General features: G+C 40.9%; 1 protein-coding gene across 1 annotated transcript in view; it reads left to right on the top strand.

Moving 5' to 3' along the window:
- Positions 1-12,849, top strand: part of KIAA0825 (KIAA0825 ortholog) — a 309,279-nt gene that overhangs the window by 163,022 nt on the left and 133,408 nt on the right. Inside the window, exon 19 of the mRNA XM_066615910.1 lies at positions 1,532-1,626. Within this exon, the coding sequence (XP_066472007.1) occupies positions 1,532-1,626 (95 nt within the window). The remainder of the gene's footprint in view (positions 1-1,531; positions 1,627-12,849) is intronic.

Below are 12,849 nucleotides of genomic sequence, written 5' to 3'. Positions count from 1 at the left end.
GAGAACTGCAATCTAACTTATGGCCTGGCAGCCTGTGGACTGTCCTTAAAGAGCAGGTTTGCTTTTGGACCCAATTCTGCATCTGGATGTTCAAATGGTGGCTGTTGCTGTGGCCTGGGCTAAGGATCAGCTTAAGCTGGAGCTCAGCCTGTGTCAATCAAACCTGGCCATGATTGTCCACACACTAGTTACATCTCATGTGGATTACTATAGCACAGTGGTTCTCGCACATTTAGCATCAGGACCCACTTTTTAGAATGAGAATCTGTCGAGACCGACTGGAAGCGATGTCATAACTGGAAGTGACATCATCAAGTAGGAAAAATTTTAACAATCCTAGGCTCCAGTCCTACCCATACTTACCCAGGAGTAAGTACCATTGACTATCATTGTTAAAAGAATATACATAGTAGCTTGTTAAAAGTACAGGTCTGTAACATTTCCCCAAATGCAGTCACATACCATGGTAGCATCAAGTCTAATATATTAGAAATAAAATACAGAAATGAATGGGGACCCATCTGAAATTAGCTCACAACCCACCTAGTGGGTCCTGACCCACAGTTTGATAAACACTACTCTGTGTGGGACTACTCTTGCTGGCTATCTGGAAACTTCAACTTGTGCAGAATACTGCTGTACAATTGCAGGCTAGCATGAGACATGGTGATCACGTCATGCCTGTACTGAGTGATCTGCATTAATTGCCAATATGTTTCTAAGTGCATTTCAAGATGCTGACTCTAATCTTTAAAGCCCTAAATTACATGAGACTATCAAACATCCTGCCCCCACATGAAACTATCTTTATCAGAGAGAACTTTTTTGTACATTCTTCCACTGGCAGAAATACACCTGCAATGATTCCCCACCTTATCTGTAGTGGCACCCAAGTTGTGGAACTCCCTGTCCCAGGATGTAAGGTCAACACCATCTTTTTTAGCATTCTGACACCAGTTAAAAGCTCAGCCTTTTTTTTGTAATGCTGTGACTTGAACTGCCGTGCTGTCCTGTTTTGTTCATGGTGCTCTCATTGTTACTTTGGTTGTTGCTGTTGTTTTTTAATGTTGTTATTTTAGTGTATTTTATTGTACACAGCCTTGAGTGACTCCCTGATGGGAGAGATGCAGAGTACAAATCTTTTTATAAATAAGTATTGATAAACTTTTTTCTGACAATAAAAATGTAAATTGTTACAGTATGTAAACATTTGACAATTATTTTGCTTTTGTAACTGAGAGTCAGCTTTCAGGGAAAGTGGTTTGGCAAAATGCCGTTGAAAGAATAACGACTCAAAAATTGATTTATCTTTATATAAATAATGGCTACATCCCCAAATGGATTTATAAATTAATTGCTGTCTTATTAGAATAAAATCCTTCTTTTGTGGGCATGATTGATGTTATCTGTCTAAGTCCTTATTTCAGGCTCTCTTCCTCCTTCGTTAGTCTATCACAGCTGGAGCTTTAATTTACTGATCATATTAACTCTGATTAATAAGTAACACCACCTTCTTCTTATACATCAACAGTCCACCATGACTGAATGGAAATGGGATTGGTCAGGTTTGCTGCCAACATACCTGGGGCTTAATAAGAAGACCTTCAGAATGTTACTGACACACAGGTAATGAAATTTTGGCAAAAAAATATTTCTGTAGAGTTTTATGAGCTTTGTGTTTTACACTGATGTACTTTGTGAGGTGAAAATGTTGTATAGCTTTGAAATTGTTGGGTAGAGACAAGCTAAAAGTGTAAGTATTTGAATTCGGTAGAGCATGAACAGAGTTCTAATTGTGCAAATTGTACTTTTCCACTGCCTTCTTGCTGGAGTCCCTTATGCCTCCTGAGAGGGTATATATGGCCTTATGGAATTATGTAGTATGTTGTATGAGTGTCTACTCTGGAAGAAGCATCAGCAGAAATTGGGGGGCTGTCCCACTTATGTGAGACAAAGTGCCTTCTATGCTTGCAAAGAGCTCTCTTGATCCAAGCCAAAATACACCATAGTAGAAAAATAAATACTGAAGAGTTCTAAAGAGCTACAAGGAGGGAATGTTCATGTATGCAGTACAGCTTCTTGGGAATCTCTTCCTGATGCACCCATCTATGCTGCCTGGAAAGCCGTTCCTAACAGTTTGAGGACCCTCTAAAGCAGGGAGGTCCAACTTTTACTACTAGGGGGGCCATAATACCTGCTAAGGCACACCACTGCCCCCCCCTCCAAAAGCACCAATCACTTCTGGGTTCTGAGCTGGTCAGGAGGTGGCGGCAGGAGAAGCAGGTGGAGGAATTGGTGGGTGTGGCCCAACTTGCTGCCATTCTTCAAGAAGCTAGAATGGTGGGGCAGGGAAGTCAAAAAGCAGCTGAAACAGGAGGAGGTGGTGGGTGCAGCAGAGGCATCATGGGCCGTGTTTTGGACCACCCTGCTTTAGAGTGACAGCTGATGCAAAATGAGAAAGTGCAGTCCAGACTTATGGAAGCCAAGATATGCATGCATTAGGACAGTGGTTCCCAAACTGATGGGTCATGACCCACCAGCCAGGAAAGCACTTATCTCAGCTCCTTTAAGGGTTGGGTGGGAAGATAGTGACATGATCCCCAGGATTGCGCTGCTGCTGGGGATAGGATAGGAGAGGTGTTTTTTGTTTAGTAAAGATTGTTTTCTTGTATAATGTGATTATAATGGAAGCTATTGGACAAAGTTGTAACATTTTTCCCCAAATCAATACTTACATAATCATATTTTGTAGCCAGACCACCTGTAAAATTTTCATTGAACTAGTGTAAAGTGAAATTCTTTTTCTTGTTTAGAATTATCTCAAAGCAAACTGAATAAATCATGTGTATTTTCATGGATACACAGGCAGCATCTGTTGTGAATGTTAGCCATATGGTGAACTATTTATGGAAGAAATGTTTACATTTATAATGTTTATTGTGTTGTTGATTATCCATATATTCAGAGGATGCTGTTTTAAAATCTTGTTCCATCAGCATGCTTAAAAATCTCTTTTATTGTCATGAATTTAAAAAGTATATTAGCAAGATCAATTGAGCATGCAGAAGTACCTTTTTATGGCATTGGAGATGTCTGAGTCTGAACTGCTGGTGTGGAAAAATGGAGTTTCACTTATCTTTTGTTTTAAGCCAAACAGGGTAGAAGGACTCACATTCTATTAAAAAGTGACTCTTTTACTACTAAGAAAAACAACAAATTCAAATTAGAGATGGGGACAAAATACAAATGGGGATATATTTCCCAAGTTCTAAAAGCTTAGCTCAAAATCTTCAAAAATTGGATCAGGCTTGCCCTGAGGTTTGCTTATGCTGCTTCCTAGCCCCCTCTTTCTGCCCTACTTCCCTTTCCTTTTTCCAAACTTACTATTTGTGGAACATAGTGCCAACCTACTCTGGAGGTCCCTGTGCAGACCAGCCTCCTTTCCTGAAACCTAGAATGTTGAGATGTCATCATTTCAATCATAATCCCTAGAAAATGTGGTTCTCATTTAGAGGAAGGGGGCATTCCTTTGTGTGTGTTTGCCCTAGCGCTGTAGGCAGGTAGGATTGACTGAAGGAGAGCATGTGATTCATCCTTCAAGGAGGGCTCACACTCCCAGTTCAACCCTACCTTGCAGGAGGGAAGGTTACATCTCTTCAGAGCTCCCTCGGAGGGAAATTTGTGATGAAAAATTGGTGAGGAGAATTTTCACAGTTTTTGTCACCAGGATGGCAGCTGAGTGATTTCCTCCAGCAGCAGGCTATTTCAGGGGAGACCTTGGCCATGGTTGGGAGCCTGCAAATGCGCCTTCATGTGTTGGGGCTTTTTACAGGCACTGGTTCTGCCCCATGAGTCTGTCTAGGTGCCACTGGTGGCTGTAGCCTTAAAAGCGGCAGGACTCAAGATATAACCATGGAGGTCCCTTGGCGCCCTGCATGTAGTGGCCTTGAGGAGTGAGTTGATAGGCTTCCCGTGGGTCCAAGGAGCACCTTACAACGTGCTTGTGGTTTTCCAGTCCATAGTGTGGATTCAGTTCTCTGGAGAACTATGTTTCTCAGAGTTCCTATTGCTTGGGGCTTTTCTATTGCAGAATTCTATTGCTACTGTAGTTAAGGAGGCCTTGCACAGAGGTCTCCAGTGAAGCATTGCCACCACCACTGATAACAGCTAGTATGTTTAGAGCAGGGGTGTCCAAAGTTTTTGGCAGCAGGGCCACATCTCTCTATGTGAAATTAATTACATTTCAAATTTGAATATATTTACATCAATGAATATGTTAGAGATGGAACTTATATGAATGAATGAAGATCTCACAGTAGCTCAAGGCCTATAAAAGGCCTTGCACAAAGCAAGGTCAGGCTTTCCTTAGCTGCCTCTGCTGCTTCACAGATGTGAAACAGTGAGCAGTAGAGGGAGCCATAGCTCACGCGAGAGGTTAAACTGTTGCCTCTCATGCTGAGAGCAGTTGTGTTGGGCCAGCGTGGGCTCCAGCAAGTCTCCGGAGGGCCAGAGGCTCATTGGAGACTGGGAGCTCCCTGCAGGCTGGATTGGGGATCCCCAAGGGCCACAAGTGGGTTGGGGTTTGGGCACCCCTGGTTTAGAGGAAGGGAAGGGGCAGTGGAGTGTTTGGAAGATTGGGAGATTGAGAATTCATAGGGAAGATCAGACTCTATCATTACATCATCGAGAGTGTGACAATGCTTCCAAATTCAGAATTGGGCTTGCAAAAAGGTGGACTATCTTTGACTTTTTTATAAGAACGTAGCGTGGTTTTCTGAGCCCAATACAAAACTGAGCTGAGAAGAATTTACCTATCCTTGATACAAGTTCACCAAGATATTATAAAACATGTGAAACAAGAACTTAATTACAGATTAAATTGTTTTAATCTAAACCCCTATATTTTGGCTTCTAAGGCCTCTGCTTTTTGTTAACATTTTTTTCCTCCAATAACTTTTGAAAACACTTCATCCCACAGTATCCAGTTCTTCATGCTTCAGAATGCCCTACACTACAGTCAATTTAGGAAGCATGTGCATTATATTGGATGTACTTTTCTGTGAGATAATATCAAAATATGCTCCGATTATTTCACTAAGGGCCCAATCCTATCCAAATTTCCAGTTCTGATGCAGCTATCCCAGAGGGGCATGCACTGCATCCTGTGGTGGGGTAGCAGTCACAAAGGCCTCCTCAAGGTAAGGAAATGTTTGTTCCCTTATCTTGAGGCTGTATTGTGGCTGCATCAACGCTGGAAATTTGGATAGGATTGGGCCCTATTGGGAAAAAAAACATTCCTAAAGGACTACATAACAAGTTACAAAAACTGAAGAAGTGTTTTCACTATTCATTTGAGAAACTCATCCCATCTCAAATAATGCCATTGGTGCTTTTTTGCCTTCTTATTTTTCTTATTGTTCACACAAAACTTCATGTATTATATTATTAACAGTATTTATATACCGCTTTTCAACTCAAAGTTCACAAAGCGGTTTACCGAGAAAAATCAAATAACTATACGGCTAATTATTTCAGTTAGCATCTGCACTGTGGGAAATGTCATTGCTGTGTTCCCCAGCAGAAAGAAGAATCTCTTCTTCTCACTAATGAACTGAAGGAGAGTAAAAGTATAAATATGGCATCAGGGCTCAGTCTGTTTTGCAGTTCCAAACAATTATTTCCCCTGTCCCCACTGCATCTTGATATGTGAAAACACTCCTCAAGGGTTTTCCTGATTACAACTCATTTTTTCTCTTCCCAAAAGAAGAGATTCTATAATTTCTTTTATGAGTGAAAAGAGATACGTTAGAAAACAAGTCTGGTCACAGTTGCCCCTAGACCTCAGAGATGTTGTTCTAGGGAGGGTTTTCTGAATTATTTAGAGCCAGTGTTCCTAAGGGGTCCACACTGGTGGGCCTCTTTGCTGCTGCATGGCTTCATGACTTGTTGCGATGCTGCCTCCAGATGTTCAGCAGTGACCATTAAGGGCAGCATCATATGAAGAGCCCCTATGTGGTGACTACTTTAAATTGCACCCACATTGAGATTGCCTCTTCATAGTAAGTCTTTCAGATGTAGTGACATGCTTGGTGTTAGAACACAAATGGAAAGCTCAGCATTTGATAAAACTATCTTCTTTCTGTATTGTGTAGCTGCTTCCTCTCTCTGTTTTCATCTGCCATCATTCTCTTCCGTTACGTACTACACTATCTCTAACCTTTCTGTGGTCTGTGATATAGTTATGCTCATTAGTCCTTCTGAATACTAGGTTAATATTTCATCTACTCCTTTCTCAATATAATTTGACCTATCATGGTTCACCATAGTTTGATGTTGCATGAAAGACCTCTGTGCTCCTCTGCTCTCTCCCCACTGCACTCTATTCTAATGAATTATTTTTCTTACATGGAAACCATAGGTTGGAAAAGTACAGTTTGCCAACCCAGGTGGTATTCTTTGAGATCTATGCAAGGATTTTATTAATATGAAAATAAAGGATTGCACACCAATATGAGATAACCCACAAATTTTCTCTCAGGCAGACTTTGTTCCAGATGCTGCATGCTAGATTATGGGGGGAAAATGTTTTCCCTGCTGCTCTTAAAAAGCAAATAGTACATGCCTGCACAAGGCTAGCCCACAACCTCCTAGTATCTGAGACAGTGTGCCCCTGGGTCACCATAATCCCTGAAATGCTGCCTTTGCATGCACACACACCCCATGTATGTAAGGAGACAGTGGGCACTCAGGTAAATAAGCAGGTGCCTGTGCTTTACTTATCAGGAGCACAGTCTGTAATCCTCCCCGCCCCATACTGCTTTTGTTTCATATATTTCTGTTTCATTATCAAATAGAAGTTGTGAAGAACAGAGAGTCTGTGCTCCTACTAAATAAACTAAAGGGAAAGGGGTCAGATTCCAAATCTCAAAAGCACCAAGTAGCTAGAGACAGGTGATCTGGAGCATGGCAGCTCCCCCCTCTTCTTCTTCCAGTAATGCTGGAAGGACTGGGGGGAGAGACCTTTACTTCCTCATTTTGTTCCATCCTTGCACAGAGCTTAAAGGGAATGCTTCCCTTTACACTTTAAATCCTGTGTGATTCTGGAGTAAGGGGAGGGGTTAGCAAAGAGCTCTTCCCTCTCTGTGAATACAGAGTGCAGGGAGAGAAGAATGATCCAGTTGAATGATCCACTTCCCACTACATTTGGCAAGTGGGGAGTGGATCAGTGCAGCTTGCATCTGTGGGGGTTGGAGGGAGAAGGCAGTAGAGTTTGGGTGAAGCCCCCTCAACCCACCTCTCCTTCCATCACCTCCCTGATGCAAGCTGCATCATGTTGCTTCATGGCAGGTCCGACCATGTGCTGGCACTTCAGGAGTTATTTTGCTCTGCAATATATCTCCCTTCTAGTTTTTTTGTAGATGTAGTTTTATAGTAGATGTATTTTTTTCATGTCAAACAGTAATTTGCGACTAATTACTAAAGAATCAGAACAGCATGCTTCAACCAAAAATATCTTGTGTCACATTGGACCACTGATGCATTTTGATTTCACTTTAAAGTATTAGTCAATATATGCGTTGGTGTACCTTGAGATTGTGGCATATTAGTGGATCACAAAGATCAGTGATCTCTATTTTAGAACCTTTTTCTCTGCCATAGGAAGTCACATGTTGAGACAGGCTATGAAAGTTGCACAAAAAGAAGTATGGGATATTGGCTGAAGTTCCACAAAGATGGGGGGAAGGCTAAAAAAGGTTTTTTAAAAAGTGTTGTAGTTTATGGATTGTACCTTTAGTTCCTTTTGAATAGAATGCTATTTACATTTTGTCTGAATAGTATTCTTCTGAATCCAGCAGCAAACATTGTTTTCACAGGGCAAAAGTCTTTGTTGCAGGACTTGAATCTTATAGTAAAGAAAGAACTCTGTATTGTCACTCCAAAAGTTTGCAATATGAAATATGTCACTGAGTAAAGCCTTTTTTATTAGTCTTTAGATTGACAGGTTATGACAAAACTGTATTCATGTTGCTTGAATACATCTTTTTCTCTAGTTTTACATGCTTTTTGAGTTGTCTAAAAAATGACATATTGAGGTTTTCATTTGCTTTAACCAGGTGTGGTTTTCTGTATAGTAGATAGCTGGATAGAACTGCAGTTGAAAGCGAATGAACCAGTGAAGCTTGGAAAGGCCATGGCCCTTCTTCAGATGGTAGTGATAAGTTGAAAGACTCATTAATCAACAGCCGAGTCACAGGTGTGGTGGCTTTCCTACAAACTGCCAGCAGACTGTGAAAGTCATATCCAGTACACGCTATTGTCAAAGTGGACCTACAAAGTGGACCCACTTTTAAACCATTTTCTTCCTCGTACTTTTATTTAAAATGCTGTTTTGTAAGAGGTGCATAGGAGAAATAAGTGTTTGTCCTTTGTTCAAAAATAGGGTTGTTATTTTTTCTTTTCATAAAAAGCATATTCAAGGCTATTTTTATTTCTGCAAATATCTACATCAATTTACATGCACTTAGTGGCTTACTGTATATATTTAGTTTGTTTTTTTTAAATGTGCTTTATCTTCCAAGGCTCTAGGTGGGTTACTGTAATGAATAATACAAAATAATCCTTTTTTATGACAGTCTTCATTTATGATGTTATTGAACTTTAATATTCATAAGCACAATAGCAAAAAATGTCAGGAAGTAGACTTCTATATATGACAGTGCCAAAATATATTACAGTATAGGCTTTGGTTGCAAATGTGTGGTGTGGTGGGGCTGAATACTGGAAAAAGTAGTATGTATATGACTGTATCTCAGTGAAAGGAAGGGAGAGCTTTGTGTGTACAAAAACAGATTTGATATGAAATTTGCTGCTGTGTAGGCAGGTGTCTGAAATGAGGCTCAACCAGAAGCACTGAATGCAGAGTGTTGCTCCTCCTGCAGTAGCCTCTTGTTTGAGAAATTTCTGTTGCCAAACCTGTCTGTGACTCTTGTTGGACTGAAGCTGTTGTCCTACATGTGTTAGGGAATTAAAATTTCTGTTTTGAAATTTTGTTTGGATTGCCTCTGTTTTGGATTGCTCTATCTGTTAAGAGTTTTAATTCAGTAATTATGCCCTTTTAAGAAATCATACTCTAAAATAATTTGGAAATAATCTTATTAATTATATTAATTTAAAAAAAAAACTTACAACCATTTCTATAGAGCCAAACCTTTCCCAGTGAAGTGTTAATGAAATTTACAATAAAAGCTATAATAACTTTTCCCAGAATCATTATATGAGTAACAACACAATTGCCAAAGCTGAAAGCATTTGTGTAATATAAAGCTAAACCTCTGTAAATGCTATGAAGAAAGTATCAAATCCTTTTTTATTGTTTCTCAAGTACAAAGAAGTCTTTTAAAAGTGGAGTAGCAGTATCTCCTAAAAGTTGAATTTTCTCTGTCATTATTCCCACTTTTAAATAGCTAATTAAATATTATTCCTCTTGTGATTTTACATCCCCCCAATGAAAATAGCACTTAACTCAGTATAAAAAAAATTAAGACAGCCAGTTCTGTTCACTGTGGAATTTACCACAGAGTCTATGGTGCCTGTGTAAAACACTTCAGTGAAACATTTAGAATTTCTGTCTGGAAGCAGGCAGGAGAGCGGGAGGCCTTGGGCCCCTATCCTGTGCTGGATACAGTGCAAGCCTCTTGGCTTGACTGTTCCAGCGCAAGGTAGGATTGCACCCTTTGTTGCATTGCTCAGAGTCAATGTCTTAGTACTACCTAGGACTTCGGTAACTGAGTGTAACTGGTAAACTATACCTACCCAAAGTATTGCATAGTTTACCATGATTCATCCCAAAGTAGATGTAGTCAGTAATCATGGCAATCATGACCATATCCCAAGAGACTAAACATGTAAGATTTATAAAATCATTTCTCAACCTTTCTCTAATTATAATAATCCGATCAGTGCCCATGTCCATATTCTTGAAGAAAGGTGGCACCTACCCCATTTTTGTCCCAGACCTTTTTTGAGCGTCACTGTTTTTTTTCAAGGCATGTTGAAGCAATTGGCTAATTACTGCTCTGTGATGTCCCAAGGGCCCTCCTCCCACCTGAGTATCTCAGAAGGCACTGAGCTGAATTCAGAACTTTCCAGAGCTTTGTCAATCTTTCTGCTCCTGCCTTTTAAGTGGGGGAGCCACTTAAAGGCCATCACACCATCTGTATTACTTGTAACTCCCTCTGGGGAGTACATGGAGCGCTATGGTAGCTGTGTAGGGGCAGGTTTGGAGCTCCTGAAAATAATGTCACCATCATCACTAAGCTCCAGAACACCAAGAAAAGCTGCACAAGACTTCAACTGCAGCTGCTTGATTGCATAGCGAAAGGGAACAGTACACACCATGTGTCTCAAAGGCAGGAGTGTTCCGATCCTCAGTTCTTCTTTCACCATTGCCTCAGCATAATCTTCGCAATATGTTTTCTTTGTCTTTGGTTCCCTAAGTTGGCCAAAAGAAAGAAAATGAACAACTTTTACATTAGTTTAGATTTATTTCCAAGTTTAGTGTGAGAGTTGGTTCATTCTTACAATACAAAATTGGCTGGTTTTTCAGATCTGCTGAACCCTACCTATACTCAATACTTCATGCTTCCTTTTAGCATCTTCACATCATCAAAATTATGGAGTAAAAAATCCTTTCCATGGGCTTTAAGACCACATTCAACTAGTTCATCTCTACCTAATGTTTCACCCTTAACTATGAAGAGCATTCTCAAAGGACTGAGATGACACCTGAAATAATGAAAACACTAGGAGAAATGTAAAAGCTCCTCTAAAGTACAGGTGGTGAAGACTAAAACAAATTATCCTAGCCTAAAGTTACTAAGGGTGCAATTCTAACCCTGCATTAGGGTGCAATCCTAACCCTAGGAGTGTTGCAAACGTGCCAGAAGGCACGTTTGCGCCGCCTTGGGAGCAAGTCGCACCAGCGCATGGTGGTGTGCTGGAGCATGGAGGCTGTATCCAGCCTCCGTGGCTGCTTGTTCCAGATAGGTTGCGCCGGCCGAGCTCGGCCGATGCAGGGGTCTGGGGAGGTTGGAGAGGAGGCAGGGAGGAGGTAAGAGGGAAGTGTTCTGGGGTGGGCCTCTGTGCTCCAGCACACCTGCGTGTGCTGGTGCAACTTGCTCCCAAGGAGGTGCAAACATGCTTTACAGCACGTTTGCGACCCTCCTGGGCTGGCATATGGGACTTGCAGCAGCCTAACACAGGGTTAGGACTGCGCCCTTAGTAACTTTTGGTTGGAATAATTTGTTTTAGACTTCACCATCTGTACCTTAGAAGAGCTTTTACATCTTTACCCCTAACATTTTCATTATTTCAGGTGTCATCTCAGTCCTTTGATAATGCCCTTCACAGTCAAGGGCAAAACATTAGGGAAAGCTGAACTAGCTGAATGTGGTCTTAAAGCCGTGGAAAGAGTTTTTTACTCCATGACCACAGAAGCCTCAGTTTCTATCACCAAAGTTATTTAGAAAGTGTACTGCAGCATTTTGTCAATGTTGAGAATGACTTTTCTCCTAACTCAGACCGATCTTATTGTTTCCTATAGAAAAATCTGTTTTCATTTATGCATTTTTTCCACCCCATTTTCCAGAAATGAAAACACTGCATAAATTGAGAGCTACCTGTTTGCCTCCCGATTCCTTGTTCCATGCACATCAGGGGACACACTATTTAATAATACTTAATATTCATATGGTGTTTTTTTAATGTGCAAAGTGAATCACATGTATTGTTTTTGATATCCTTATAACAACCCTATAAGATAAGCAGAAGCCCATTTTGTAGCTGTGGAGCTGTAGTTGAGAGGCTGTGGCTTGTCCAACGCCAGTGGGTTCATGGCAGAGGCAATGTGGAGGAGGTGATAAAATTACTGTCTCTCAGTCTGGTTACAGTTTGGAATGATTAAGAGGGTAAGTCAAGGACTTCATTAAAAACGTAGGTTTTGAGCAAGAATGTGAAGAGAAATGGCATGATGTTTATATTTAGGGAGTGCTGGGGACGTACATGTTCTGCTGAGCAGACAGCAAGGGAGAATTGAGCATCATAATATTAGAGAGCAGCAGTAATGGGGGTACTGAGGATGATAGAGCTGCATAGTCCTAACTGGTGATATATTCCAGTTTCTGAATGGGGACTCATGATGGTGAACTAAAGTGTCCACCTTACTTACTAATCAAGTGCATAACTCTGTGAAAGTTTGAACCCAGTTGTACAGGGGTTAAATACCAACTAGAGATGTTGGAGAAATTTGTCAGTATCAGGTTCAGAGATGAATTCTCAGAGTTTAGAAAAGCTGCCCCCCCCGCCCAAAAAAGACAAACTTCCCAAGCACCAAGAATTCTTCTGAGTTTTCATCCCTTTCTGCAGCCTTCTTACCATTTTTGGTGGTGATGGCAGTGGCGGCGGCAGCAGAAGTGTCCAGGAACTAAACCAAACGGAGATTTTTATCTCCTTTTCTCCTGCTCCTTTCCCTGCTGTGCAAACTCTGCAGTTTTACTGGCTTTACATTTGGCAGTTTGACTTCCCTCTACATTTCTGCTGCAGATCCTGATTCTGAATTTACTAAAAATTTGTAATCAGTCCTAAGTGAGAACTACTCACTTAGGGAATGTACTTTATTTTTGGAGTTGCAACCTAAAGCTTTCTGAATAGTAGGACCAGATTGTATTTTGGGTGACCATTAGAGATGTTTGGGTTTGGGCTGTCCATCTGATGGCCTCATGTCAATTATATGCACTATTCTGTGTCCTGTCAGTGAGTGACAGTGTATGGACTGGACAGGCCTGTGAAAAA

The sequence above is a fragment of the Tiliqua scincoides genome, chromosome 2, assembly GCF_035046505.1.
Source record: "Tiliqua scincoides isolate rTilSci1 chromosome 2, rTilSci1.hap2, whole genome shotgun sequence".
Classification (NCBI taxonomy): Eukaryota; Metazoa; Chordata; class Lepidosauria; order Squamata; family Scincidae; genus Tiliqua; species Tiliqua scincoides.
The sequence above is the reverse complement of the archived record's forward strand: the minus strand, read 5'-3'. Positions and strand labels throughout refer to the sequence as shown.